We start from the raw sequence: 27,764 nt of genomic DNA, 5'->3' as shown, positions 1-27,764 counted from the left end.
AAAGATGCTGTGTCCGCCGAAAACTGAAAAATAAATATTAAAAAAAAAAATTCTCTCTCTCTCTCTCTCTCTCTTTAAAAAAAACATTAATTCACATAAAGTGTCCAGGGTATTCAACATCCTCAATAAATGTTAGCCATTGTTATTAGCTCTTATTTTAAATTAAATAAGAATTGACTTGCATGTAATTTGAATTTAAATATTGAATATCGTATCAGATGACTTGATAGTGGTTGAGGAAATTTTTAGAGAGCTAAATAAGCATGTTACATATCATTGAGATCCAAGAAAATTTCAAGTCTGAAGTAGAGAAACAAGTTGTTGGTTCTGGTTGTAACTGTGCCACCAACCAGCTGTGTGACTCGCTCAGGTCCCCCCTGCCTTTATGTGTTCTACTAGGGACTTTGCTCACATTCCCTGAAGCCCTTTCTGGTCTTTTATCCATCTGCAGGTCCTTGTATTCAATTTATTTGTTATTGCTTCTGTCAGCTAAGGAGTACTATTTACACAAATCTGAACATACTGCAAATATAAGTGATTTAACACATTTCCTCATGTGAACACTTTAATGAGATTTCCACTAAATAAGGCTGAGAAAAGTTCCAGCACTTTCCTGGGACTTCATAATACTGTGGTAGTGGGATATAGCCTTTCCTGGGATTGAATACAGGTGGGACTCCTAGTATTATGACTCTTATTTCTAATCCTGATAGTCTTATCTTAATATGGTATCCCATATATATATAGCCTTTTAGGAAAAAACAAAATTAGTGGCACATCATTTAAATAAGACTTTAAATACTGACTTTCTATATAAGATTATCTGAACTTTTGAAAAATTTGTTTCATCTGAGATGAATAAAATGAAAACTCATGGAAAATGACAAAATTTTGGTGTTTTATATACTGATTTATTTTAAAGCATAATATATATGTACAATATATATCACAAAGTACCTGATAAAAAATAGTTTGAAATACAATTTTAAGCTCCAAATAAAGTCTCTACTTAGGATAAATACACATCTTATTAACCATAAAAGTATAGTTTTAAAGGCAGATTTCAGACCACTTAAGCCATACAATGGCTAATCCTTAAGGACTTTAAAAATGTATATTTATAAAAATTTGAGGAAATGCATCAAATTGTTTGGAAATCTATAATCATTTACCATATAATGCATTATAACTAGAAATGCTTAAATCTGATAATTTATAATATTACCTTACAAAATTATTATTATAAAGTATTCATTATACATTCTGGAATAAACTCTGGTCAAAGTCTGCGACTCTTATTTCAAATATAGCCTTCACTAGGCCTGTATAATTTATATTATATTACAGATACATACATACATAGTACTTTTTCCCCGTGTGTAATGTCTCTTCATAAAAATATATTTGGGCTAAGAACAATCAGAGCATAGCAAAATGCTGCTTTAATTGTTTAATTAAATGTTGTGTATCCACATGATCAGGAAATGCTGCTTCAGACTTCTGAGCAGCAATATAACTTCTCTGTAGATCGCCAATCTGTAAAAAAATGCCATAAGAAGAGCAGTATGAGACCAGAAAAATAAAATAAATAAATATGGAAGGGAAAAAAAAAAAAAGACATCCTGTCTGCATGCTGTAGAAACTCAAAGGGTCCTTAATAGCAAATTACTCACATATGCCACTTAAATTTTAGAACTCTCTCACCTGGATTATAATTCCATTTTGAGGAATTTGAGAAAGATAAAATAACCAATTATATAAATAATTTATGCTCCATTACAGCTATCTAGTTATGAATTCAGAAACCCTTGTTCCTTTCCCTGTCATTGATAGTACTATAAACATAAAATGACATTCGTATGCCCAAACAAACAGTTTTATACAGCTAAGGAAAACTATAATGTACCACAAATACATATTTTCATTAGGGTATTATCTTTTAAATAGGAAATTCAAGTAAAAATTATTATATTTAAGACTTAATAATATGCCTCTGAGAGGTTTTAAATAGTGCTAACAATATTGGCAAGATGTATGGTTTTAAAAGTTTACAAAAAAGAAAAAAGTTCATTTTCAATAAACTCTGTTAAAGTCCAGCCCAAAGAAAAACACAAAAATATGCTACTGGAATTTGTCTCAATGTATCGTGATTCATGTATTCACCTCTAAAAAGACAACTTTTGGATATATGCACATGAAAAATCTAGATAGTTCAACTCTGGAAGTTTTGGGGGTAACATATATATGTATTAAAAAGGAATTGTTTCCTTTTAAAAATCATAACATTTCTTTCTAATATAGCATTTTCTCTTACAGAAATATGGTCTTCTGTTTAAAGAAACACCTTGAGATGTGAATTATTATAATGCGCTGATATTCCCAAAAGCGAATAATCAAGTGTTCTCTGTGGCTTAATTAAGCAGCAGCACAGTGCAGTGAAATACCTGGGCACCACTGGAGCTGGGTGTGAATCTGAAACCTGCCACCTCATGTGACTGGGGGTAGGAGGCTCTTAACCTCCATGAGGCTTGGGCTGCATTAGAACATAAGCTTCATAGGATAAATTTACTTGCTACATCCTCTACTTCAATGACAGGGCCTGATACATAACAGAGGCTTTAATAAGTGAAACATCAGTTGCATGAGAAAATGAGTAAGTAAGGATACTGCACATAGGGGATGGGAGAATTTGAGAATTGTATGTAAAGCACCTTGAACAGTGGCTGGTAAACTTATCAATCACTCAAAACATTTCAACACATCAACAATAGCTTATTCTATTTTCAAAACAGAAATGAGTGTGCACGGCTTCATATTTATATTATTAAAAAAACAACATATTTTTACATCTTTGGTCAATAAAGACTTTTATTTACATCACAAACATTTTTATCCATTTCCTCATTCTCAAGACTGATTTACCTTCCATGTTAAAGGAGAGTTTTCAAGTAATAGGTAAGATATGCCTTTTGTTGGTTTTCATTTTATTAAAAATGGTGCATAATTTCTTTTAGCTTTTGGAATTCACTGCAACACAGCTGCATTCCCCATATTGTCCATAATTAATATCTCTAATTTCACTAATATTCCTAATTTTATAGCAATCATATCAGGACTTGGTGGCAATATGATTTACAAATAATAAAAAGGAATTCCTTGCTGTAAAAGCCTTCTACAAATACCTCCCAAACTAAGAATTATTATGGTATTTCTTCAATGATTAAATATTAAATTTTAAAGCATAAAAGATTTTATGCTTTAAAAAGCAATGCTTTAAAAAGCAATTTATAATGGTGTTTAGTCAATATCCAAAGAAAAATTAAAGCTTATTAAGTGAAGATGTTTGTGTATATAAATAAGAACTTAAAAAATTCATTTCTTCCAAACTGAAAAATCAACCTTCTGTTCAGGAACATAAGGTTATAATTTTCTTGTTTATTGTAATTTTTTTAAACCTAAAGACAAGAAATATTGTATAATATAATAAATTAATAAAGAGAATACCTTATCAGATATTGTTGCAAAATTAAAATGGGGTTCATACATATGAGGTGCTAAAGTTGACGCAGTTTGCAAAAGTGCCCTTGCCTGTGAAAAAAAAGAAAGAAAAAAAGGCATATAAGCATACAGCAGTTCTGTATCTGTGATTTCTATTGGTAAAAGAAGCCTTTACTGGGATAGGACCTTAATAAACATGGTGCTGGAGAAACACAGATGTCATTCCTCATGAAATACAGAAACTTATATTGAAATATAATTAACTACTGATGTCATACCAAAATTATGTTAACAGTAAACATTTTAAGAGAGAAAATAAGAGAACTGAAAATTTAGAGCAGATTTAAACCTATTTGAGAACCACTGTCTCATACCATTTCCATTTCAGTTTGACATACAACTTAAAATGTAATCTCAAGGCTTTAAAAAGTCTTCTCAATCCAGGTTTTGTTGGTGGTAACTGATTTAACAGGCTCCAAGTATCTGTACCCTAAGGCAATAACAACAACAAAAAGACCAAGAATCATAATGAATTTCAAAGCCCACAGCCTTGTGCTGGATGACAGTGAGTGAGCCTTTATGGTGCTGCTAACAAGTTTTCTAGCAATGAAAAATGATAAGCTTTCTGTTCTCTAAAGTATGCAAAACACAAGATTCACATTTTTTGTCCCTTACAGAATCACATATTGCAGAGAGCACGGAGTGGCACATGATGCTCATACATGCATCGTTAAGACTATAACCCACTCAGTGACACTCCAACTCGTAGCTAAATCCAAAACCCATATCCATGACCTGCCAACAAATTCATGTATTTTTTTAAATGGAAAATAAGAGGATATCAGTTCACATAGGGTGCTGGATAGTAATTTTCTAAATAATGAAGTGGGGTTAGTATAAAATCTTTTACCAGAACATTTCAAATTAATTGTATCCTTGAGAAACTACAGTAAGTAGGAGGGAAAGACAATGACCAAGATGGGGGCAGAGACAATCACAGGAAGTACTTGCCTAACATGAACACGGGCCAAGTTCTAATAGAAAGCGTACCACTTGAGAATAATGCTTATAAAATACAAATCCAACTTGTTTATTTTGGGAGCATTTATGAAATAATGCTTCAGTCCTTGGTATTTTTGTCATTGTGCTCCGAAGAGCAGGTTTGTGTCCCATGTTTACAGCTCATCATGTCTGTGACCTGAGTAAAGTTACTTACACTCAAATCTCTATGTCCTCCTCTCTAAAGTGGCAGAGTAAGATTTACCCTTAATAACCATGAATATTGTAGGAGTATATTTTGCATTGTAAACTTTTTTATATATGTAAATAATAGTTCAACTGATTAAGCACAGATCACGTGCTCAAATCCACCCACCACTGTGCCAAGTGCTTTACATGCATGATTTAATCATCACAGAAACACCTTTGGGTAGGCATTATTATTACTCTACTTTTAAAGATCATCCATTTGTTTCACAAACACTGACTAAGCACACGACAGGTGCTGGGCATTTCCTAATGCTGAGAACACACCAGTGACTCGTCAGATAGGGTTCCTCTTTCATGCAGCTGACCGTCTACATTCTACATGTAAAGTAGGACAGTATCTGGTGCAATGAGAAGCACTGTGAAGTAAAAAATGAAAAGTAGGAAATATTCTAGCCCCCGAGGGTTCCTTTCGATGGTGTTTGAGATGGTCTTTCTAAGGAGGTGGCATTTAAGACCTGAGTGACAAAAAGAAATGTCACTGTAAGACCTAAGGGAAGAACATTCCAGAGGCCCTAAAAGAAGACAGAGCATTGCAAATCTGCAGAACATCGAGGCAGCCAACATGCCTGGAAGTTAGTGGAAAAGGAGAGGCCAAGGACATGGTCTGAGAGAAGGCAGAGGCCAGTTTATGTGGAGTCTCACAGGTTCAGATTAGCAAGCCAGATTTTTTTTTTCCAAATTCAGGAGAAATAACTGGAGAATCTTATGCAAAAAAAGTAGTAATAAAATAATATTGTTTAATAAAAAATCATGTGGGCTGTTCTGACGAGGATGAATCATAGGGTACATTTACTTGCTGATGTAAGTGGGGGAAAAGACCAGCCAGGAGGCTCTTGTAGTTGTCCTGGCAAGAGATGGTAGTAGGGTGGGGAACAGAAGCCAGGTTCAGGATGGGACTTTTAGGCAGGACTGACAGGACCTGCTGAATATGATGTGGGTGTGAGGGGGCACAAGGAAGAAAAGAGGTGTCAAGGTTGGCTCCCAGGATTCGGGCAGGAACAGCTAGATGGTGGGTCAGGGTGGTGAATTGTGGAACAGTTCACTAACACAGGGAAGACCATGAAGGGACATGTTGTCCTAATAAAATGAAATGTTCTATTTTGGACTCAGAAAGGAAGTAACTTGCCCAGGGTCACACAGCTAATACATGAGAGAGCTGAAATTCAAATCCAGGCCTACCAGACTCTAGAGTTCATTTTAAAATTACATAACAATAGCTACAAATGATGGCTGTTCTGTGAAGAAAGCAGACTGACTGCCTCTCCCTGACCTGTTCAACATGGCCCTTCCGCATCTCCAGCACAGCCAGGTTGTTGTAGGCCTCAGCATGGTTGTTGTTGTTGACCAGAGCCAGCCTGAAGCACTGATGGGCCAAATTCGTATCACCTATTCCCTGGAAAGAGAAGCACACGTTCACAAGTCTGAGTACACATGCTTCCTCTTGCCACCTTCTCCCTTCCTTCCTCTATAAATCTTCCCCAAGACACAGAAAAAGCAACACACACTGATCATAGGGGTCATATGTGAATTCTGTGTAAGTGGAAAATGAGCTACAGTGACTCCCAGAAATCTCTCAGATTCTACATGAGACCATCATCACACTTAGATTTATAATAAACACCTGAAAATTTCTTCAAACTAATTCATGCCTACACTTTTTATTACAGAAATTGTATCAAAAGACAACCTACCACAGCTACATGTCCCAAGTTGTACCAGATGTCAGCTGTCTCTTCTTCATTTTCAGCCAAAGAAAGGGCACGTTCAAATGAGGTCAGAGTCATATCATACTGCTGGGCATAGAAGCAGCACAGCCCCAGATTGTTAAAAAGCTGGCAATTGTAAACGCCCATCTGCAGGAGTCGCCTTTTCAAACAGTACAAAGAAAAGTTGTGTCACACCAAATTTATCAATGCTAAGACTTCTTTTACAAAGTTAGAAATGAATTAACCTTATAACTAGTAATACCCCCGCAAAGATTAGAAATGAAAGGTATTATTGTAAGTGAAAAATAATGTTTAAAACAAATATAAAAGCATAGCTTTCATAATAGTTAAAACGACTTCTCTCTATATATTTTTCCCCAAAAGCTTTGTTAGAGAACAAAAATAAGAAATAAATAGCCACATAAAGTAAAACCCACACAGCTTTATAGAGCCTTGTTGCCCACTAGCATTCACAAGACCTTCTAATCTAATTTGGAGACTATATTTTACCTCTAAGTTTTCAGTGTTGCATCCTATTTTTGGCCATCTGTATTTCATGGTTAAACTGGGCTCACTGACTTCCACTGAGGAAGCCATGACCATCAACAGACCACTACATTATCCACTTAGCTTTTCCACCGCAATTCAAGAACCCCATTTTGACTCTAGGCATTAAAAATCCTAAGTGAGAAAGGACAAGAAAATTCAAAGAAGCAAATGAACATCCAGTCCAGCTGCCCTGAGAAACCCATGACCCATTTTGAGGGTAGGGAGTAGGGTGAGCTGCACATGCACCATGCAGCATGCGTATATTTTATGTTCTCAACATGTATTTGGAAAGAATCTTTGGCAGCTGCCAGTCATCTCTCCTTCATATTACCCAAGGGCTGAAGTCATAATTTAAAAATGAATTGTAGGCTGTGCACAGTGGCACATGCCCATAATCCCAGTGGCTCGGGAGACTGAGGCAGGAGGAAATCATGAATTCAAAGCCAGCCTCAGCAACTTAGTGAGGCCCTAAGCAACTCATCAAGACTCTGTCTCTAAATAAAAAATATAAAAATGGACTGGGGGTGTGGCTCAGTGGTTAAGTGCCCCTGAGTTCAATCCCTGGCACACATACACAAAAGAATTTTAGATGTCACATGTAGGATAAAATAAGTATTAACTCAAAAGAGAACCAGTAGCATATTTTACTTAGACTTTGAAAAAAAAAATACTTGAAAAACAAATTGATAACATTTCACAAGCAGATGATTCTGTTTCAGGTCCTCATCAAAGTTCAGAACACGGAATCCACTGTTCCTTGCAAATTTCTTCACTGTTTAACTCTCCGTATCTTTGTGATTCAGTGGTATTCACGGATGCAGTGATGATGAGAAGCATTTTAAGTAACTTAAATACTATTGTTTGTTGATGAAATGGCTAACTTATACAGAGAGTCAAAAACACAATCATCTGGGTACGTTTCTTCAAAGTGCCAACATCTGAGCATTTTCAAATTATCGATTGTCCCTTTAATGCTCATAAAGCATCTGAGTAATGGAATTTTTAGATTCATATACACATTATAGTTCATTTATCTTCATTACTGTTTTGCCAATATTTCATGAAAGTAGTTCTACAGATTGAATGTAAAGCATACCTGTAAAACCGAAGAGCTATTTCTGGTTGATCAGAATAAAAGTGGTTGCTTCCAATGCATGCAATGGCTTCCATGTGAGTATTATCTTGTTTTAAAACCTCTTTGTAGTATTCAGCTGCTGATGAACCATTGTTCATTTCCTGCTCAAGACAGAAGAGCAATAATGTCTTAATATTGGACAAGAAATTTTTTTGTCTCACCAATTTAAGTTTATTCATTCGGCAAACGTTTACTGAGAGTGTGTCATGTGCTAGACTCTATTCTAGGCCCTAGGGACATGACAGGAATAAAAAGATCAAGTCGGGCTGAGGTTGTGGCTCAGTAGTAGAGTGCTCGCCTAGCATGTGAGAGGCCCTGGATTCAATCCTCAGCACCACATAAACATAAATAAATAAATAAATAAATAAATAAATAAATAAATAAATAAATAAATAAAATAAAGGTATTGTTTCAAGCTACAACTAAAAAATAAAATATAAAAAAAACAGATGAAGTCACTGTCCTTAAGGAGTTTACAGCTGGTGGAGAAGACAAACAAATGGATATATAATATCAGGTGAGGATGAATGATATGAGGAAAAACAAAACAGGGCAGGACTGAGGGAGGAAGGGAGGGAGGGAAGGAGGGAGGGTCGCGCTTCAGAAGGGTGATCATCTTGAAGGAGGGGCTATTTGAACAGAGACCTAATGAAGTGAGGGTTCGGACCTGAGCACACCTGGGCGAAGCTCACTCAGGCAGAGAAACTAGCAAATATATGCTGCAGAGAGGGAAGCACTTAGAAAAACCACACAAATGTAGTGAGGCTGGAAAGAGGGAGAGTAGCACAGGAGACTGAAGAGGCTGTCAGGGCCTTTGTCAGGCATGGGAGGAGCTTCAGATGTTTTTCCTTCTAAATTGAGAGAAAGTTATTAGAGAATTAAAAGCAGAGGAGTGACATAATCATACTGTATTCACATTTTAAAGAATAATTTGCTTGGTAAGCACAGGACAAACCCAAATAGGCAAGAGCAGCAGTAAAGAGACCAAGAATTCAGGAAAGAAACAATGGCAACCCAAAGTTCAGAAATACATATACAATTAAAGCTGAAGCCACCTTCTACAGTTTTTATATATGCTTTCTAAATACTGATAATCATAAATGCATTTATTATTATTATTAGAATCATCATCATCATCATCATCATTTGTGAGATGGGGCCCAGGCTGGGCTGAGCTAATCTAGCATTATCAATGAATGCTACATATCTCAAATCTACTCTCAAGGTCTAGTTCAGGTTCCACACCCTTCATTAAGATTCATTACGCTGTGCCCTCACTGCACAGGGCTCTCTTCTGCCTCTCAACTTACATGACATTTATCATGACTTATGCACTTAAATTCTTATTAGGATTCAATTTTTTTGTGAGAATTTAATCATATTTTATTAAATCTAAGTGACTCCACCAATTCTAAGCAGCACTATACAATGCTTCTTTAAACATAAGAATTTTTATTTGATACCCATTTTGACATTTTATTTGATACTCAGATCTAAACTGTATCCCCATATCATTCTTTTGCCTTCTTTATATGAAGTAGATATGCAAAGTAAGTTGGACATAGTATTTCCTCATGTTCAGAGTCAGTCTTCTGACTCCCTTTCTGATCTGGTCATCCAGGCCCAGGATTTTCCACACAGTGTCTCACATTGGCAATACAGCTTTTCTTTCTTTTTTAAATTTTATTTTTACTGATGATTAATAATTGTGTGTTTATATGGAGTACAATGTGATCCTTTGATACGTGTATACATTATGGAATGTACAAATCAGGCTAATTAACATATATGCATCATCTCATATACTCCTCATTTCTTTGGGCAGAGAACATTTAAAAGCTACTCGCAACATTTCTTAAAAGTGTGCTCCACTATGTTCCCAAGATTTTCTTCCAGGCTATGGACCCTCATTTTGCTGTGCTGATGCCTGTGCTTTCTTGATCTTACCAGCAGGTGTCAACAAGAGCTTTCAGGCAACAAGTAGAAACAATTACCACGTTCACCAATTACCACGTTCACTATCTAAAGCACGATGCTGCCAAGAATAACTACCAAGTTTCCATATAAGCAGATTGTGACAACTACATGACAACTGCCACTTGGCCACAAACCATTAGAAGATGCTACCTACTCTAAGAGGCACCCCAATCTCAGAGATGTCAAAATGTGGAAAACATACGTTTTTTAGAATCTATAAAATTTGATAATTTCTTTGCAACCAAGACCACGTGGTGTACCTTTCCTTAGTGCTAAATTTAGTGCTTCTAGATACTGGAAAATTAATAAATCATAATTAAACAACTTCTAAAATTGTCTGAATTTCTCACGTTTCCACAATAACAGAGGTTCTCAAACTTTTTGATCTTAAGATCCCTTCAAAGTCTTAAAAGTTGCTAAGAATCCCAAAGTTTTGTTTATGAAGGTTATATTTGAAAATATTTATTAATTCATTCCATATAATATGTAATAAAACTATTAATATTCTTACAAAAATAATGGACTCTCCTGAATGGAGAATGTTTGTAGGTTGTCCAATCACGTCTCCATACATGATAGATTTGTCCAACTGAGAGAGACTATTAAGTCCTTTGGTCAGAGATCTAATGCCACTCTGCCAATTCTGTTTTTATCAATAATAAAGTCAATGAATAAAGTTAACACCAAGAGTGAAAAAACAAGCTGCATATTAGAATGTATCAAATGATTCTGTTTATGGCTAAAACCTGTATAAACTGTATGTGTGCCTTTATATAAAGAAATAATTTTTCACTCTCAATGAAGTTAATGGTTTGTCTTCTATTTGTTTAAATCTCGTGGCTATCCCTCAGTTGGTTCTCAATTTGGAGGACTGATGGGCACAGAAATTAATTTATGTAATTTCAAGGAATTTTAGATTTGAAATTAGCAACTTCACATGTAGTTTTTCAATTAAGTTTTATAAACATAAAATAATTTGCCTATGCTAAATAAATTTAAACACTACAAAAGGGTACAAAATTAAAAGAAGTCCAAATACTAGCTGACAGAAGCTGTTAATCGTTTCTTGAGTATCCTTCAAGAAATTTTGTTCAGATAAAGACACATACAAAATCATTCTGTAGATTCCAATACACAGTTTAAATTAGTGTCGTGGCACTCTTTCTATATCAAAACATAGAAATTCACTTTATTACATTTTATATGAAGTAGATATTCTGTACAGTACTCCATCAATACATACACCATAATTTATTTAACCAGTCCCCTTTTGATGAACCTTAGTTTATTTCCATTTCCGTTTAGAATACTTACATACTTGACTGATGGACAAAAATTAGTTTATGCAATTAATATTCTATAAAATCATTTGTATATATCTTTGTGTGCCTGTATGAAAAGACTCTTAAACAAAATTCCTGGAAGTAAAATTGCCCATGCACATTTTAAAGTGTCATGGCAATTGCAAACAGCCTCCTAATGGGCTGTATCAAAGTACACTCCCACCAGCAATGCTCATGTGTAGAGCCTGTTCTCCACACCCTTGATACCACAGAAGTTCCTCATCTCTGCCAACCCAATTAAGCGAAATACAGCATATCACTGTTGTTTTAGTCTTTATTTCTTTAATTACAACAGAGGTTAGAAATTGAACACATCAGATATTTCTTTTTCTATGAGTTTCCAATTTACTTCCTTTGCCCGTTTTCTATGCTATCCTATCTTTTATCTTTTTATCAGTGGCATTTTATGCAGATATAACAGAATACCACTGACTGGTAATTTTAATGAACAGAAATTTATTTGGCTCTTGATTCTGCAAGCTGAGAAGTCCCAAATCAAGGCTCCACATCTGGTGAGGGCTTTCTTGCTGCATTATAACATGGCAGAAGGCATCACATCGGGCAGCATGGAGTGGTGGGAACCAGGCAGTCAGACAAAGGCCAAACTCATTCTTTTATCAGGAACCCACTTACAATAATAGCAATTAATCCATTCTTGAGGACATCCCTCTTTGCCTAGTCACCTCTTAAAAGCCCCACCTCTCCACTGTTGCATGGGATTGTTTCTAACAAATAAACTTTGGGGGGACACATTCAAACCTACAGTAGTACATGAGGGGGTTGGGTAAGAAACTGCCTGGATCTGGAGGCAGACATATGGCTCAAGGATCCCTGGGTACCAACTTTGCTTTCTCATTCCAGGTGACACGAACCCGTGCTGATATTGTCTTTAGTTCAAAAACCAGAAAAGCCCTGTCTTCATAAACACACATGGATCATACATGGATCAATTAAGTTCCTCCAGATGGATATCATCAAGCTCTAAGTATAAAAAGCTATCGGTGTAGTCAAAATGCAGCTAGAAGGGCTGGGGGCATAGTTTAGTGGTACTGTACTTGCCTAGCATGTGTGAAGTCCTGAGTTTGATCCCCAGCACCACAGGGGTGGGGGTGTGCAGGGTACATTGGGGGAGCTGGAGCTTGGCTGTTGTCTCATCTCTGGGAGGTGATTTCTTATCTCTAGGAAGGCTGACAAGAAAACAAAAGCCTATGGAAAAGCCACAAAATACATTGATCCAAAACTTCTCTGAGGAAGCATCTACTTTCCATAGTGTTTACATTCTTGATTAAATAAGCATATATGAGGGCATGTGTATGGACATTTGTTTATATGCGTGTGAGATTTGTAAAAAGGTAAAATAAAACCAAAGTTTGGCTTTATTTAAATTTTTGTTTTTGCTATTTAGTAAACTTAACTTTTATTTTCTCAAACTTATCAGTCTCTCCTATTAAGTCTTTCTGATTGTCATGTTTAAAAAAACTCCCTCATTCCAACTTATACAAATAATGCATCTGTTTTTTCTTTTGGAACTTTCACAGTTTCACTTTTTGAAATTTTAACTTTTTCTTTCTGTTGTTTGTTTTGTTTCGTTTTGTTGTTGTTGTTGTTTGTTTGTTGGTTGGTTGGTACTGGGGATTGAATCCAGGAGTACCCTATCACTGAATTACATTCCTAATCCTTTTTCAAATTTATTTAAAAGTTTTTAACTCACTAAGTTGCCCAGGATGGGCAGGAGCTTAAGATTTCTTGCATCAGCCTCCCAAATTGCTGGGATTACACCCACACACCACAGCACCTAGAAGTAGTAATGGATTTTTTTAGTAAAAGAAATCATTACTCATCCACTGTAATTTTAAACTATTTAATAATCCAATAATCCACCTGGCTTCATAGGCAATATTTATCACATCTTTAATTTTCACATGTATGAATAAATACAGACTATTTTGGTCCATTAACTTATTCCTGTATCAGAATTGTTTAAATTACACTAGATTTCATTAATGTAGATTTAAAAATAACATTTTTAAGTATGTAAATGTTACTTCAAGTAAATGAGAAACTTAATACAATCTCAGTGGTTTTCTAGCAGTTATTTTTGAACCAATTCACAAAACACTATCTATCTATACTTAGGTCTTAATTATTTAAAGTGAAACTGCAAATAAGGAAATAAGTGTTGCTCTGCTTCTCAAACTCTGTTATGCCTCAGAATCCCCCTAATGAGCCTGTTAAAAATACAAATAAACACCTGAGTCTCACTTTCCAGGACTTCTGATTAGTAGGAAGAGGATGGGTTGTACTTCCTACACATTCCCAGGGTAATTTTCACCACAGTGAAGTTCAGAAAGCCACCAGAATAACCTTTTAAGAATTAGGTTTCTAATCTCAAACCCCTTTCAATAAAGAACAACTAAAATGAGGGCTAGTCTCTCAAACAAAATGCCTCAAGAAAAATTAAAACCACCAAAAAACAATTTAGCAAAGAGAAATCAATTTTTAACAGTATCTGTACAAAACAAGCAGTGAACCGAAGGCAGTACAACATGTTCATTTTAAAACAGGCAACATTTAAAAGATATAATACCAACATGAAAGAGGTAAATAAAAAAGAAGTGAACATAACGGAAGAGAATTCCCTCCAGAGAATAGCAAGATGCACATAATAAAAGTCCCTAAAGGCACATGCAGTGTAGGTCACAAGACTACGGAACAAACTCCACTAATTAACTCTAAATCCATCCTCATGTAAGAGAAAAGAATCTGCTGGAAATCTGCCTTTGGTGTAGTCAGCTTCAGCAGAAAGGAAATGAACTGTGCACATCCAAGGGAAAATACTGCACCCAACTATTTCACATCTGTGCTTAGCCCTTGATCACCCTACCTACAGGACAACATATTGTCCCTGCAGTTAGGATGCTTCCCTTTCTAATTCCTTTTTCCTGAAGTTTAAACTCAACTCAGAACAGCAAAAGAAAGAGGCAGCTGATAAAGACTGCCCCCAGAGCCACTCCCTATCCCAGCCATAGCAACAGTCACTATGTCAGGCTTGGGAGAAATTCTTCTGAACAGCAACCACATGTTAAAGATGCAATTGTCCTGAAGCCCTTTCTGCTAGCACTCACTTTCTAAAAAGCAAGGTGTGAAAAAGGACTGAGAAGTACAAAAGGCAAAGCCAAAAGGTCCAAGGGTGCCAATGGCATCGGGAAATCACCAATGAAAGCAGCATGAATTTCACTGATTTCGAAAACTGATTCCATTTTATATCTTTTCTAAGCTTCTTGGCCAAAGCTTTGTTCATATTCAATTTAGGGTCACAATAAGTAAACAAAAATATTGATACAAGTATTTATATTGACTGATCCAAATCTTCTGTGTATCTATCAAAATTATACTTCAAAAGGAAAATACATTTTATAGGTAATTAAAAACAATATTTTTCATTTAAAAAGTAAAATACACAATCATGGAAAATTTGGAAAGTATAAAAAAGAAATAAATGTCAATCCTACACTATGACCCAGATATACCAACTATTACAACCTACAACTCTTTTTCAGCAAAATTTTAAAATCTCATACCTAGCATTTTCAAGAAATGTAAAGAGAACTGAGGTGCATCTGTTCAGTATTGTACTGGAAGTTCTAAGCATAATGATATATTTTTTTTTAATTTTTTATTGTGGGTTGTTCAAAACATTACAAATTTCTTGACATATCATATTCCACACTTTGATTCAAGTGGGTATGATATATTTTTAAAAGCAATAAGAATAACTGAAGAAACAAAACTATATTTGCACACAATGATTAGTTTATTTACTTAGAATATCAAAGAGAATCTATGGACAAGGTCATAAAATTTAAATAGTAGAATCAAATCAACTTTTACATTCCTACTCACCAGAAATAATCAAATAGAAACTATAAGAGAAAAAAATAGGGACTCCATTCACAGTTATACCTGGGAATACACCTGTACAGAAAAGCCCTGAATCTGCTCTGCTATCCTTGGAAAGGCTCATGCCTGGGAACTCACTTGGTTCCCTACATCAGTATAAACTTTCTCCAAATAACATGAGCTAGTTTGCTACACCTAAACTCTTGTATAAGCAGTGTGGTTTTTGCTGAATACCTGTTTACTTGTGGGAGTCTGGAACTCTGGTACTTGGTAGGCAGAAGTGTCTAAAAGATCAGCACCCAACAGTGACATCGTATACTGAGTCTCTTGTGTGCTTCCCTGCCATACAACACTTCTCGAGTTATCACAGCTTACTAGAAGAGGTGTGACCTGTGTGACTCCACTGGGAGACTCTTAGAAGCTGGTAACCAGTCATCCTCTGAACTTTGCCCCATCAATCTTCCCTTTTACTGATTTTGCTTTTGTATTCTTTTGTTCTAGTAAATCATAGCTGTGAATATAATTGTTTGCTGAGTCCTGGGAACCCTAGTAAATCATTGAATCTCAGTGTGGTTTGGGGGACCCCCGCAACAGCCTCTTTCAAGGGATAATTACAAAAACTTCCTGAAAAAAAAAATACCAATGCTTGAGAAAGGAAGAAAGGCAATGCATCTGCTCAGCCTCCACATATTCAAAGTAATTCTAGTCAACAAGCCTATAAGGTATTTTTATTGTTCTTGTAAGTCAACCTTAAAACCAGTATTGTCTAGCAAAGAGTCAAAAATAACCAACTGTGAAGAAGAAAAACAAGGTGGTAGAATTTACCAATCTGATTTCAAGAATTAGGATAAAGCTGTAATAATTAGGTAGCAGGGAAGATAACTAAGTGAAACTTACCATAGAATAAGACAAATGACTCTAAAATTTATAACAATAAGGAAAAGTACAAAGACACTTCTGATAAAGATGAACCCTACCAGATGGTCAGTATCATACAGATATAAAAATTAAGCTGATATCATATTGGTACAAAGATGGACAAACAGGCTAAAGGAAAAGAGTAGAAAGACCCAATGTACCCCATCATAAATGGGAAAACATTATATTTGAGGTTACGGATTTTGGGGAAAGATTGATAAATGAGGTGTGGCAACAGGTCCACAAGGAAAATAATTTAAATCAGTATCATGTACCATTCTCTATTCTCTTCTGTGAATCTGAAATGCCTCATAATAAAAACAGCTTGACTAAATGCATACACTAAAATCTCTTATTCTACCAGTGAATCACAGGCCAACAATCAAAATTTTATAAACTGTTCTTCTTAACCCCTATTTAGTTAGTACATAACCTCAATTTTATATCAACTTTTAAAATACTACGAACCTTACCTCATAGATCCTGGCAATTCCACAAAGCAGGCTTACTTCTCCTGGAAACTTATCTAAGCCTTGTTTGAAAAGATTTAAAGCAGTCACAGGTTGATCCAATGAGATGTAAACCTAAAATCCAGATACATTTCAATAAAAGAATCAGCTCTTAAAATAAGAGTATTTGTATAGCAAGTTTATAATTATTCATTAGTGACAACTTATTTTCTAGATATTAAGTAAAAAAATTTTCATAAATATGTAGAATTTCCAATAATGACAGCTTTATCTCCACATGTTGTACATAAAACATTCATTCATTCATTTCTCCACCAAATACTAATTATAGGCTTACTGTTGTCACAGGGACTGAGCAGTAACTAGACAGGAAAGGATCCAGGGGAGATCCTTCTAATAGAAAAGACACGGGCATGGTCATAAGCTGGCATTAGGAACTAATTAGGAGGCTGAAGTTAAAGATGCGAGAGAAGGAGCGGATGACCCATGAAGCAAGGCCTGAGGAGTCAACAGTAGAGAGGGTGGTTTTTGAGAAGACCCTTCCAAAGTAGAAGGAGACAGGTTTGTGAGGCATGGGGTGAGGGGGTTGAGTAAGTTAGCACTTGAGGGTGTCCACTTATTAGCAATTAGACTTAATAGGAATTTCTAAAATAGAAAATTATGTTTTTTATGTATAGAAACATAATATTTTAATACTTGTCTTCATGATTTTATATCCAGTTTTTCTGAACGGTTAGGCTGTGCTTTGAACAAGGCCTAAAACTATTCATAATGTTTATTACTAAAGTATGAGTAGAGGGATGGATATGAATGAAAACTGTAAAATTTTTATCTTATAAACTTCTGAATGGATTTTTAAAATATGATAAACAATACAATTAATATACTAATATAAAATATTTGATAAGATCTATTTTGAGGCAGGGTTTTGCTAAATTGCCCAGGCTAGCCTCAAATTTGTAATCCTCCCACCTTAATCTCCCAAATAACTGGGATTACAGGCAAATGCCACCATACCCAGCTTTAACTGACAAAAACTTTTAAAAACAATGTTGTTCCTAAAATCTGGGTGACTTCTATTGTATAGCAAGCATTTTTTCATATAGTGAAAAAAAACAGGTTAACTCCTTGATAGTCATACAGACAATAATGAACTTAAATAAACATGTAAAAAAATAAATAAAACCATGTACTTAACTATAATTTTAAAAAGTTTTTTTCAATTATGTGGCCAACAATTGTCAGTTAAGAAGTTAAGAAGATGACAGTCAAATAGTATAATCTGAGCCTTAATTTCAAGCTCTCCTCCAGAAAAGTTTACTATGATGCTTAGAAAGTTAAGAATTTAATATATAAGATATAGAAGATAAATTTAGATACCAAAGAGCTCCAAACATTTTTGAAAACCATTGTAAACATACTAAAATCAGAACAGCAAATTCATATAGTGGAACTTTCATTTTCTCTTTAGTGTGCTTTTATTATCATATTTAGGAACCAGTAGCACTCCCTTTTACTTCTTGGTTTAATAAATTTTATTTTTCAAATACACAGTTGGCAGTTGGTTGCCCTTTTTCAAGCGTCTTCACCAGCTGGAGAACTCCACCTTGGTATTTCTGGCATAAATTAACTCGGGCTCTGCGCTTTGAGACCAGTTGGATGAGTCCTTTTACTGAGGCGCTCCTGGCCAGGGAACCATGAATATTCAGTCTCTCAGAGACCACAGCTGGGCTTATAAGCTTATAACTGGGAACTTTCTTACAGAATCTGAAGTTGTGTCAAACAAGACTAGGTTATTGAGCTTGTCCCAAACTTTGCCTTTGGACCACTTCTTTTTGGCCTCACCCTCAGATTAGTTCACTGGGTCTTTTTCTTGGCCAACTTTCTTCTTGTAGTCCTTGGGTGGCATCCGAACCACTGTAGGCTAACTAAGATGTCATACAAAAAGCTAGTGCTTCCTTTTGTAGCTTTTGAATCCTCTTTACTGTACTTTTAATTTGAAAAATTCTTAAAGATAAAGCAAGATGTCATGACCACTACTAAATCAAATGTTTTTCTTTCAAAGTAACCTTGATGAAGGTCAAGAAACAATATCCTAGTATAATGTGAGTATACCTTAATTTGAAATGCTTGGGACCAGAAGTGTTTCAGATTTCAGATTTTTTTTTAAATTTTAGAATATATGCATAACGTGATGAGCTGTCTTCGAGACAGAACCCAAGTCTAAATGTGAAATTAATTATATTTCATCTATACCCTGTACACATAGCCTGAGGATAATTTTACACAGTATTTTTAGTGTACTTGGATTTTGACTGCAATACATCACAGGATGATAGGTATGCAGTTTTCTGCTTGTGGCATTCAAAAAGTGTCAGATTTTGAAGCACTTCAGATTTCAGATTTTCAGATTAGGAATGCTCAATCTGTATTGAAAATTCTAGGTGGTCCTTCACTTCTGCTGTGACTATGAGGGGCACAGTGTAGTAGTGGGTAGCCTCTGGAGTTCAAAAGACCTGTGTTTGAATACTGGCTGTTAATAGTCCAGCAACTCTGAAAAACTTACCCTCTTGAAGTCTCTTTTTCCTTAGGAGTACAAAGGAAATTATGAAACCTATTTTGCAAGATTATTGTAAGAATTAAATTAAATTGCATGTACAATGAATCTAATCCATTGACTTGCACTGAGTAGGTAGGTGCTCAATAAAGGGGAAGTAAGATTTTTATTTTTACAGTAGAGCTGAGTAATTAAGCACCTACATAAAAGCAGTCCCTATGCTCTACAATCTGCTCAAGCATGAGACAAATGTGTTATAGAAAAGAGCCCTCTCTGGGGCCTGTTACACACGGGTGGTGAGCTTATGATATTTTCTTCCATTCTAATGAGCAATATTCCAAGGGGGTTATCTTATTTTTCATGGCAATCAGTTTCTCTTGAGGTAGTTACCCTCCATATGTTATTTTTCCCTTGCTATAAAGAAAAACAAGTTAAATCTGAACATATTAACTTGCCAACTACTCCTGAAGGAACTGGCAACTCTTTCCATGCAATGGCCAGAATTTTGAAAAGAAAGATTTCACTCAATATTTACTTACTTTTGCCAAATAGAGAAATGTATCTACCATTTCCTGCTGCTTCAGAGAGGATTTAAACTGTTTTTCTGCTTCACGATACATTCCTAACCTAAAAACAGTCATTAAAAAAAAAATCAGACATTCAACTTAAAAATAAATACTATATCATTTTTCAAACACTGAGGATATAAATAGAGACAAATTCCATCTATAAGAGTAAACATATGCCAAAGAAAATAGTGTTGCACACACACACATACGTTAATATGAATGTTAACAGAGTTTAGCAAAAAGTTGCCTGTTTCCCATACTCACTGGCTATCTACTTGCCAAATGGTGTGTAAAGAGTCTGTCTGCAGCCTAGTCGCAGCAGGACTAAGAGATGCCAGTAAGCCAGGTCATATCAGTTCACTGCCCAAAGAGCTTATGATCAGATGAACATATGGCAAGTGACCTGAATAAATGCTTAGAGTCTCCATTTTCCTGGAAGAACTGAAAGATGATATTCCTTTGAAAACATCTTCTACTCTAAGATCAGAGCCCATTTTTCAGTTATCCTGAAACTATTTTAATGCAAGCAATAATTTCTACTTGAGAAATACAACTATACAATTTTATTATTCTAGTAATCTTTTTTCCCCTTTATTAAGTATTTGACACTGATTGTCCCAGTCTATGAATCTGATATTTGCACCTTGTCTAAATGAGACTGTCCTGACACCAGTGGCCACTCCTCTGCCTGGGAAACATGTTATTACCACTAAATCAGCCACTAACACTCACTTGGCTTTCACTCAACCTGTTATTAACAGAACTATTAAACTTTCTCATAACTACTCATTCTTAGCCACCTAAGAACTTAGAGATGATAATGTTTTATTTTGTGAAATAAAATCAAAATGATGCACAATATATTCCAATGTGCTACTTTCATTCAAAGGCTTGAAAGAAGAGCTTTGATCATTTTTCATAACCTAAACCGCAGGCATTGGTATGGCTGATACTCAAATAGCTGTTGGAAGATGGGATTAAAGAGATTAAAGGTGACCCCAAAAGGCTAGCCTAAAGTCAGAAGACACGCAATGTGGCAAAAAGCCTCTACCTCTTAAAGGTTCCACAAATTTCACAAAGAGTATGTATAAAATGCTATCAAAATGCTCTGAATTCTGAAAAACAATGTAATTTAGAATATAACATCAACTGAGCATGCAAGTTCTAATCATGTGACTCAGTACAGTCATTAAATTCTGTAAGCACCAGTTATCCATGAGAGTCCACATATTTTTATGAAGATTTTATGATTTTAAAGGATTACAATAAATGATTTTAAAGGATTACAATAAAAAGATACCTGTAAAACAATAGGAAAACATAAATAGATTATTTTTAATCAATAGAGATAGAAGGATAATCAAATTGAAAAACAAATAAATAGGGAACTAGAAATACTGAACTACATGGAAGCCAAAGAAAGAAAAAATATGGATCATTTTTTTCATTACTGCATCCTTAAGAGATAATTTCTACTAGAACTATCAGGAAGGAGTTTATTACATGGATTCTTGTGCAAAAAAAAAAGTGGAGTAGGCCATGCTCAAAGAAAGTCTAGGACTAACGAAAATACCAAGTTCATAAATCAGGCCAATATAAGAAAGTTACAGTCCAAAGAGATAGTTCCTTCCAGGGACCAACCTCTTCTCTGATTTAATTCAACAAAATTGTCAAGCAACATCTGCATGCACATTTCATGATGGTAAAGAGATGGAAAAATGAAGGAAATAAAATCAGGTTCTTAAAAGTAATGATAATCAAAGAGTAGTGGTGGGGAAGTGTTTTTCTAGAAGTTAGTAAACTATGATGTAAGCACACAGGTGGGAAAGCATACAGCATGCTAAGGGAATATTGAGCAGTTTGGTTTAATTGAGAAGGACACAATAATGGGAATAATGAAAAACAGGGGCACACATGTAGACTGGGACAAGATCATGATGCCACACTTCAAATTCAGAATTCACTCTAGAAGTAACGGGCAGTCATTCAAGGAATCCAACAAGAGCTGTTTTTTCACAAGAGTTACTCTCACTGGATTTAGGAAGGACAGATGGGGCAAGAGACTGGAGGTAGACAACCCAGGTAAGAAGCTACAATCAAGCAAATGACACTAAAGGCCAGAATTCAAGCACTGGCATGGGAATGAGTAGTAAGGGGGACTTTGAGAGCTACTGCAAAGGTAGAATCAGTATAGAGCTTGATCAGGACAAGGGAGAGAAATCAATTTCAGGCTACATACTCATAATCTATCCTTGGCCTCTCGGGCTGAAGTCAGAGGTCTGACTGGGCTCTCAGTGCATTCTGCATTTGCTTCTCTCGTAATAAGAACTATACTTATAACTATTAACTGTCTAAATCATTTGAAAGAAGAAACAATCTAATAAATCTTTGTGACCCCACTTAATGAGAGCAGTTTCTTATTAAATATTTTACCAAGTGAATGAATACCAAATACATAATAAAGATGAGCAAGTACAATAATTTAATATGACAAGGTATGCTCATTTAAATGCCAAACATGAATGGGTGGCAGAAGAAATCAGAGTTGTGCTTTCCTTTAATTATTAAAGATTTCTGAAGGTTCTGCTTAGAAGCTCAAGATTTCAAGATTGTCTTTAAGAATTGTATTCATAAGAGTTAAGTGTTTGGAAGGTCTAAATCACCTTTTGGCAGAAAGCACTTCCTCAACTAATAGTAGGAAAAAACACTTTAGAGTTCTGTGTGAGTTGCCTAAATGGAAAGTAGTCTTAATTTCAACAGCAGAACAATAAATCCTTTTTATTCCCTTTATATTCTTCTTTTCCCCATAGTGTTTTAATGACAACTAAAGATTATAAATATTGCAGGGTATTCACAGTAACTGAACTCCACCTTGTTTTTGAACAATAAAAGACATACTTACCTTTATGAAATACAATTGTTCATCTGTCTCTATTTTCCCAAATGCTAACTGAATTTCAAAATCAGCAACAAGTGATTTTATTTATGAATCGCTATGCAAATATTTCATAAAATTAACTGTGGCTTTTCTGATCTCTCAGTTTGCTTTGAAACATTTGCACATTAAGAGAATGTAAAAATATCCAGGTTATACAGAAACAATATGGAATTGTGGAAATAGAAAATAGTCATCAAAAAATAGACCAGAAATTTTTGCTCTACCACTTATTAGCTATATGAATTTAAACAAATTTCTCTCTTTGTGAGGCTCAATTTTTCTCATCTGAGAAAATTACTAATTACATCAACTACTCAGAGTGCTGTGAAATTTAAGTGAGATGATAACATACAAACAAACTCTTAACCACAAAGTGCCTTACAGATGGGAAGCATTAGTATAAATGAAAAGACTTAAGAGCCAAGAGATTAGGAGCTGATTCAACAGACTCAGTTCTAGCCCCAAACTAGTCCCTGATGAAAATCACAGCCACTCTCTGGCCTCAGCTTCCTCATTCAGAAAGGGAAGTTGGACCTGATGATCTCAAAGTCTGCCTCTCTCTGCTGTAGTTCTTATTGCTACCATGTGATTGTTAAGTAACTGCTTTCTCAAGTCAAGTTCTTATTTCTTCATGAGGAAATCTATCCAGAAAGGGGGTGTCAGATTTGACATTCTAAAACATATTGCCACTTCTAACCCTTCACAGATAATCGAAGTTTTACCTGCAGTAACATTTCCCAATCTGCACCTTCCACCACCAGTCCTTGTACTGAGAATGCTCTGTGGAAAGGGCAGCCAGATCCAAAGCCTTTGAAAACAATTCATTTTACATTAGAATTTTCTTCTCTGACAATAAACAGAAAGATAAATAATGAAATAAACCATATAATTATAAGCAATCTAAACACACATTAGAAGTCAGACAGTTGCTCATGTTTCCAGATGGCTCCACCAATTTTCCCTAAATAATCAGTTCCAGATCAGAAGGCTAACAGCAGATGAGTTAGAAACACTGATCAAAGAGAAGCAGATGTACAATATATTGGAATACAGTTTGAACATACAAGCCACAAAATTGATACTAAAAACTCCATAAGTTTTTACCCTTTCCCCACTATTTTCTGTCTAATAATTCAAAATGCCTCCAAACATAGTGGCAGTCAACACTTTGGTATATCAGACTTGTGTAATCACTGTCTGCAATTTAAAGACAGATGTAGAGAAATGGAGAAAGACCAAGTAAGCAGCTAGAAAGTTTGGAGAATGGAATTATGAAGAAGAGTAAAAGGAGTTAATGGGGGTAATCACTACCTTCAATAACCATTATTCCATTATTCTGATATCACCTTAGCTTCTAGCAATTCTAAAGATCAAACTTCTCTTTGCTGCAAACTGAGGAAGATCTCCTCCTTAACTACCTTCACCGGTCAGACAAGAGATGACCAAATAAGAATTAGGTTTTTATTCAGATAAAGTGGAAACCATTTTGACCAAGAGGAAACAAATTAGTCTTTATACATATTTATAACTCAGAAGTTTGAAGCCAATGGGCTGGACATGTAGCTCAGTGGTAGAGCACTTGTCTTGCACATGTAAGCACAGGGTTCAATCCTCAGCACCACATAAAAATAAATAAATAAAATAAAGACACTGTCCTTGTACAACTAACAAAAAAAATTAAAGAGAAAAATTTGAAGACCATACAAAGATTTTGTGACTAGAAGATGGAGTTATGAAATGAAAATTCTGATTTTTTTAATCTTATTCTCTCAAGGTTGAATTTTTTTTTATTCTGTAGCTAGTGTTAATATAACAATAATATCCAACAACTCAGTTACACTTACTCTTAGATTTTCAGTTGTTATCTCAAAATGCCTGCCTTATTACCAAACACTTCTTAATATTAACTCTTTTCTAAAATGAATGCCAGAAGAGTGCCCTCAATCTCCTACTGCAAAATTAATTACTTTTCCATGTGTTCTTTATCTTCTCTTGCTCCAGGGGAGATCTCTAAATATACAAACCACTTACAAAGAAATGTTGTTGACATGCTGAGCCCCTAATGGACTTGAAAAAAATCAACACATTCACTTGAAAGCTATGGAAATTAAAAATAAACTACATACTACTTTCATATGCTTATTTTTCTGCCCCTCCCCTAAATAAAAATGAAGGGATAAGTACAACTTCAATTAGCATTATCCTTGGAACTACTAGGAAAATATATTTTAAATCAGTTCAATTCAGTCATGCATTGAATTTTAACTCAATCTTTATAAAGACCTTTTCCATCAAATAGTCATGTTCACTATCATATTTAATATAAACAGAACTTCTATTTTTAGCAAAAGATGTTATTCAAAAAATGTTAACATATCCCAAGGCTGGATTTAGTGTTTGTAACAACAATTTGCATTCAAATATGGTCCTGAAACAAGTCACCTCATGGAAAACCAATGTGTTTGTGCTGATTCAATTAAGCAAAAACATAAATTATTGATTCAGAATAAAAATGAGTTTAAAATTAATTTTAATCATCATACTTCACATGAAAAATCAGGCTGCATTAGAGAAAACATTTGTGGCAATTTCAGATGGACCCTAAGCTCCCTATGGAGAGATACCTTTCTTTTACATCTCTGCTGTGTTTTGGAATGTCACTGTGTTCACAATAGGCACTTAAGAATTATTTGTTGAAAACAGCTTAAGAACCAAACAAAATTGTCATAGTAAAAGATTCATAATTAAAAGCTACTAGCATTAAACTTTTAAAGTGGCAACAGAAGACCTAAATTTTTAGAGCCTTTCCCAATTTCTACAAATGATTAACTACATTTACATTTTAAAATATTTGAATAACTTAATAAAACTAATATCTATATGTTAACAAAGGACTAGCCTGTTATTTTTAAGTCATAGGTTTACAAATCTCTAACTATACAAGGAACCTTGGTAGAGCTAGATGAAGTTTGTGAGTATGTCCAACCTGGAAAGTTTTAAAAGTCATCCTTTTACTATCGTTATGCTTCTGACAACTTCAGGATGATGAAATTAAAGAGCATATGGAAATAAAGAGTTCAGAATCATCAACCCATATGCCATTTTAGATTTGTCAATACGGCCAATATTGGCCAAAAAGAGAGTAGGGGAAAGAGAGTAATTAAAAACTCAAAGGCAGAAACACATTTTTTGTATTTTACTTTTTATTAATATTTAAATACCACTTTGAAGATTCTCTATAGGTATATATAGCATTCTCCCTGTATGTGTTTAGATAAATATAGAATCACCAAAACACATGTCACTTTAGTTTTGTCCACAGTGCCCCTGCCAAATAAGAAAGTACCAAGAACTCAAGACAAATTTAGGTTTGATTAAAGATCAAAGATTTTATTAATAAAGGTTATTATTTATTATATTTCAATATCACTTCGCAGTATTATTTATATTTATCTATAATGATGAATGTGAAATACTTTATTTAAAAAAATTGGAGGCTATCCAAAGTAACAAACATAAAAGCACTCCTGATTTCTTAAGCACATTAAGAAAAAAAATTTTTTTTCTTTTTCCAGTTCATGTTGCAAAATACATGGGGGGGTGGGGGAAGCATGCTTTGTGCTCATTATCTAAATCCTTCTTCCATTCAGAAAATAACATTTGTGGTAAAATCTAAAAATGACATTTTAATGGAACAAGCTGATCCACAAGAGCACTATAATGTAGCAAGCCAGTGAGAGAGTAAGAGAACAGCCACGGGCATCGGTCCTGCTCAGAACTCCCAGCACCAGTAATAGGATCAACTGGTAGGCACTCAGTAATTATTTGTTTAAAGAATAAGTCAATTAGTTAATAACTCAGTAAATGAATTGTGAATAAAAACGAAAACAGAGGAATCAACAGTTTGCGCTTTTCACTAAGAAAAAGCAAAACAAATTGTTTCATTAGATGTGCCATGATATAGTTACTAGAGGAAAGAAGATGAAAACAATTATTTTAATTTATTCTTGTCCATAATTTATAGTTTAATTTATGTATAAAAAGTTATAACATTGTTAAATTTGGGAGGGGGAAAAAAGGTAAAATTAGATTCACTCTCCCTTAGTGTCATAAGGAGCAGCTATTTCCTTCACTATTGTCATCAAGGTGCTGATGCAATGCGGGAATGTGACAAATATTTGAGGCATGAATACATCTTAATCTAATAGTACCACTATTTTCATTTTAAAGTATATATATATATATATATATATATATATATATATATATATGTATGTGTGTACACATATATGTATATATACACACACATATTGGTAAGTTTATATAATTCATATCAGTATGTATTTATATATACACATGTGTGTGTGTGTGTGTATATGTATATGTATATATATATATATATATATATATATCAGTTTTTACTTTGCAATTGTTTCACAAATCCAGCTTAGTCGATGAAATATTCTATTGTTTGGTAGTTTAAAATTTTTCACTTCCTTACTTATCAAATGTCTAAAAGGAAGTCTCTATACAAATTTTCTTAATATTATCATTTAATGAATTATAGAAAGCTATCACAAAAAAAAGTCAAAAATTGTGTTTGGCACTGCTTGTTTCTAATATACTGAGTCCTTTATTATTTCTAAAAATAAAAATAAAAAATTATAAATGGGAATTTCCAGTTCACAGTAGTATTTTGTACCATTTCTTTGTTACTTAGATATACTTGAGGGCATTATTGTTGCTTCTTTTCTATTAATTCGCTGATTTCTTTCATTGGGCTGGACACGCCTCCTTTTGTTATGTGGAACTTTGTTTGGCCTTCAAGGTCTGCTAAGCCTCCTTGTTGTAGGACCCCCACTACATCCTCAGCTCCATTTTCCTACATTAGAAGAAATACTTTCTAATGTTTCTATAGTTTTTAAATTGTACTCT

At 34.6% G+C, this 27,764-nt stretch overlaps 1 protein-coding gene across 2 annotated transcripts in view; it reads right to left on the bottom strand.

Moving 5' to 3' along the window:
• Positions 1–889: 889 nt before the first annotated feature.
• The window catches only part of Ttc8 (tetratricopeptide repeat domain 8), a 48,728-nt gene continuing 21,853 nt past the window's right edge, over positions 890–27,764 (bottom strand). Inside the window, exons 7-15 of one of the 2 annotated variants that reach the window (XM_048799155.1) lie at positions 23,552–23,637; positions 19,862–19,949; positions 16,769–16,879; positions 13,189–13,272; positions 8,119–8,258; positions 6,459–6,633; positions 6,038–6,160; positions 3,505–3,588; positions 890–1,536 (exon numbers count right to left, since the gene is read on the bottom strand). In XM_048799155.1, coding sequence (XP_048655112.1) covers positions 1,420–1,536; positions 3,505–3,588; positions 6,038–6,160; positions 6,459–6,633; positions 8,119–8,258; positions 13,189–13,272; positions 16,769–16,879; positions 19,862–19,949; positions 23,552–23,637 — 1,008 coding nt within the window. In that variant the 3' untranslated portion in view covers positions 890–1,419. The remainder of the gene's footprint in view (positions 1,537–3,504; positions 3,589–6,037; positions 6,161–6,458; positions 6,634–8,118; positions 8,259–13,188; positions 13,273–16,768; positions 16,880–19,861; positions 19,950–23,551; positions 23,638–27,764) is intronic. The other variant, XM_015494667.2, reaches the window with a different exon arrangement.

This window comes from Marmota marmota, unplaced genomic scaffold (genome assembly GCF_001458135.2).
Source record: "Marmota marmota marmota unplaced genomic scaffold, marMar, whole genome shotgun sequence".
Taxonomy (NCBI): domain Eukaryota; kingdom Metazoa; phylum Chordata; class Mammalia; order Rodentia; family Sciuridae; genus Marmota; species Marmota marmota.
Note: the sequence above shows the minus strand (reverse complement) of the source record. Positions and strands in the feature narration are given on the sequence as shown.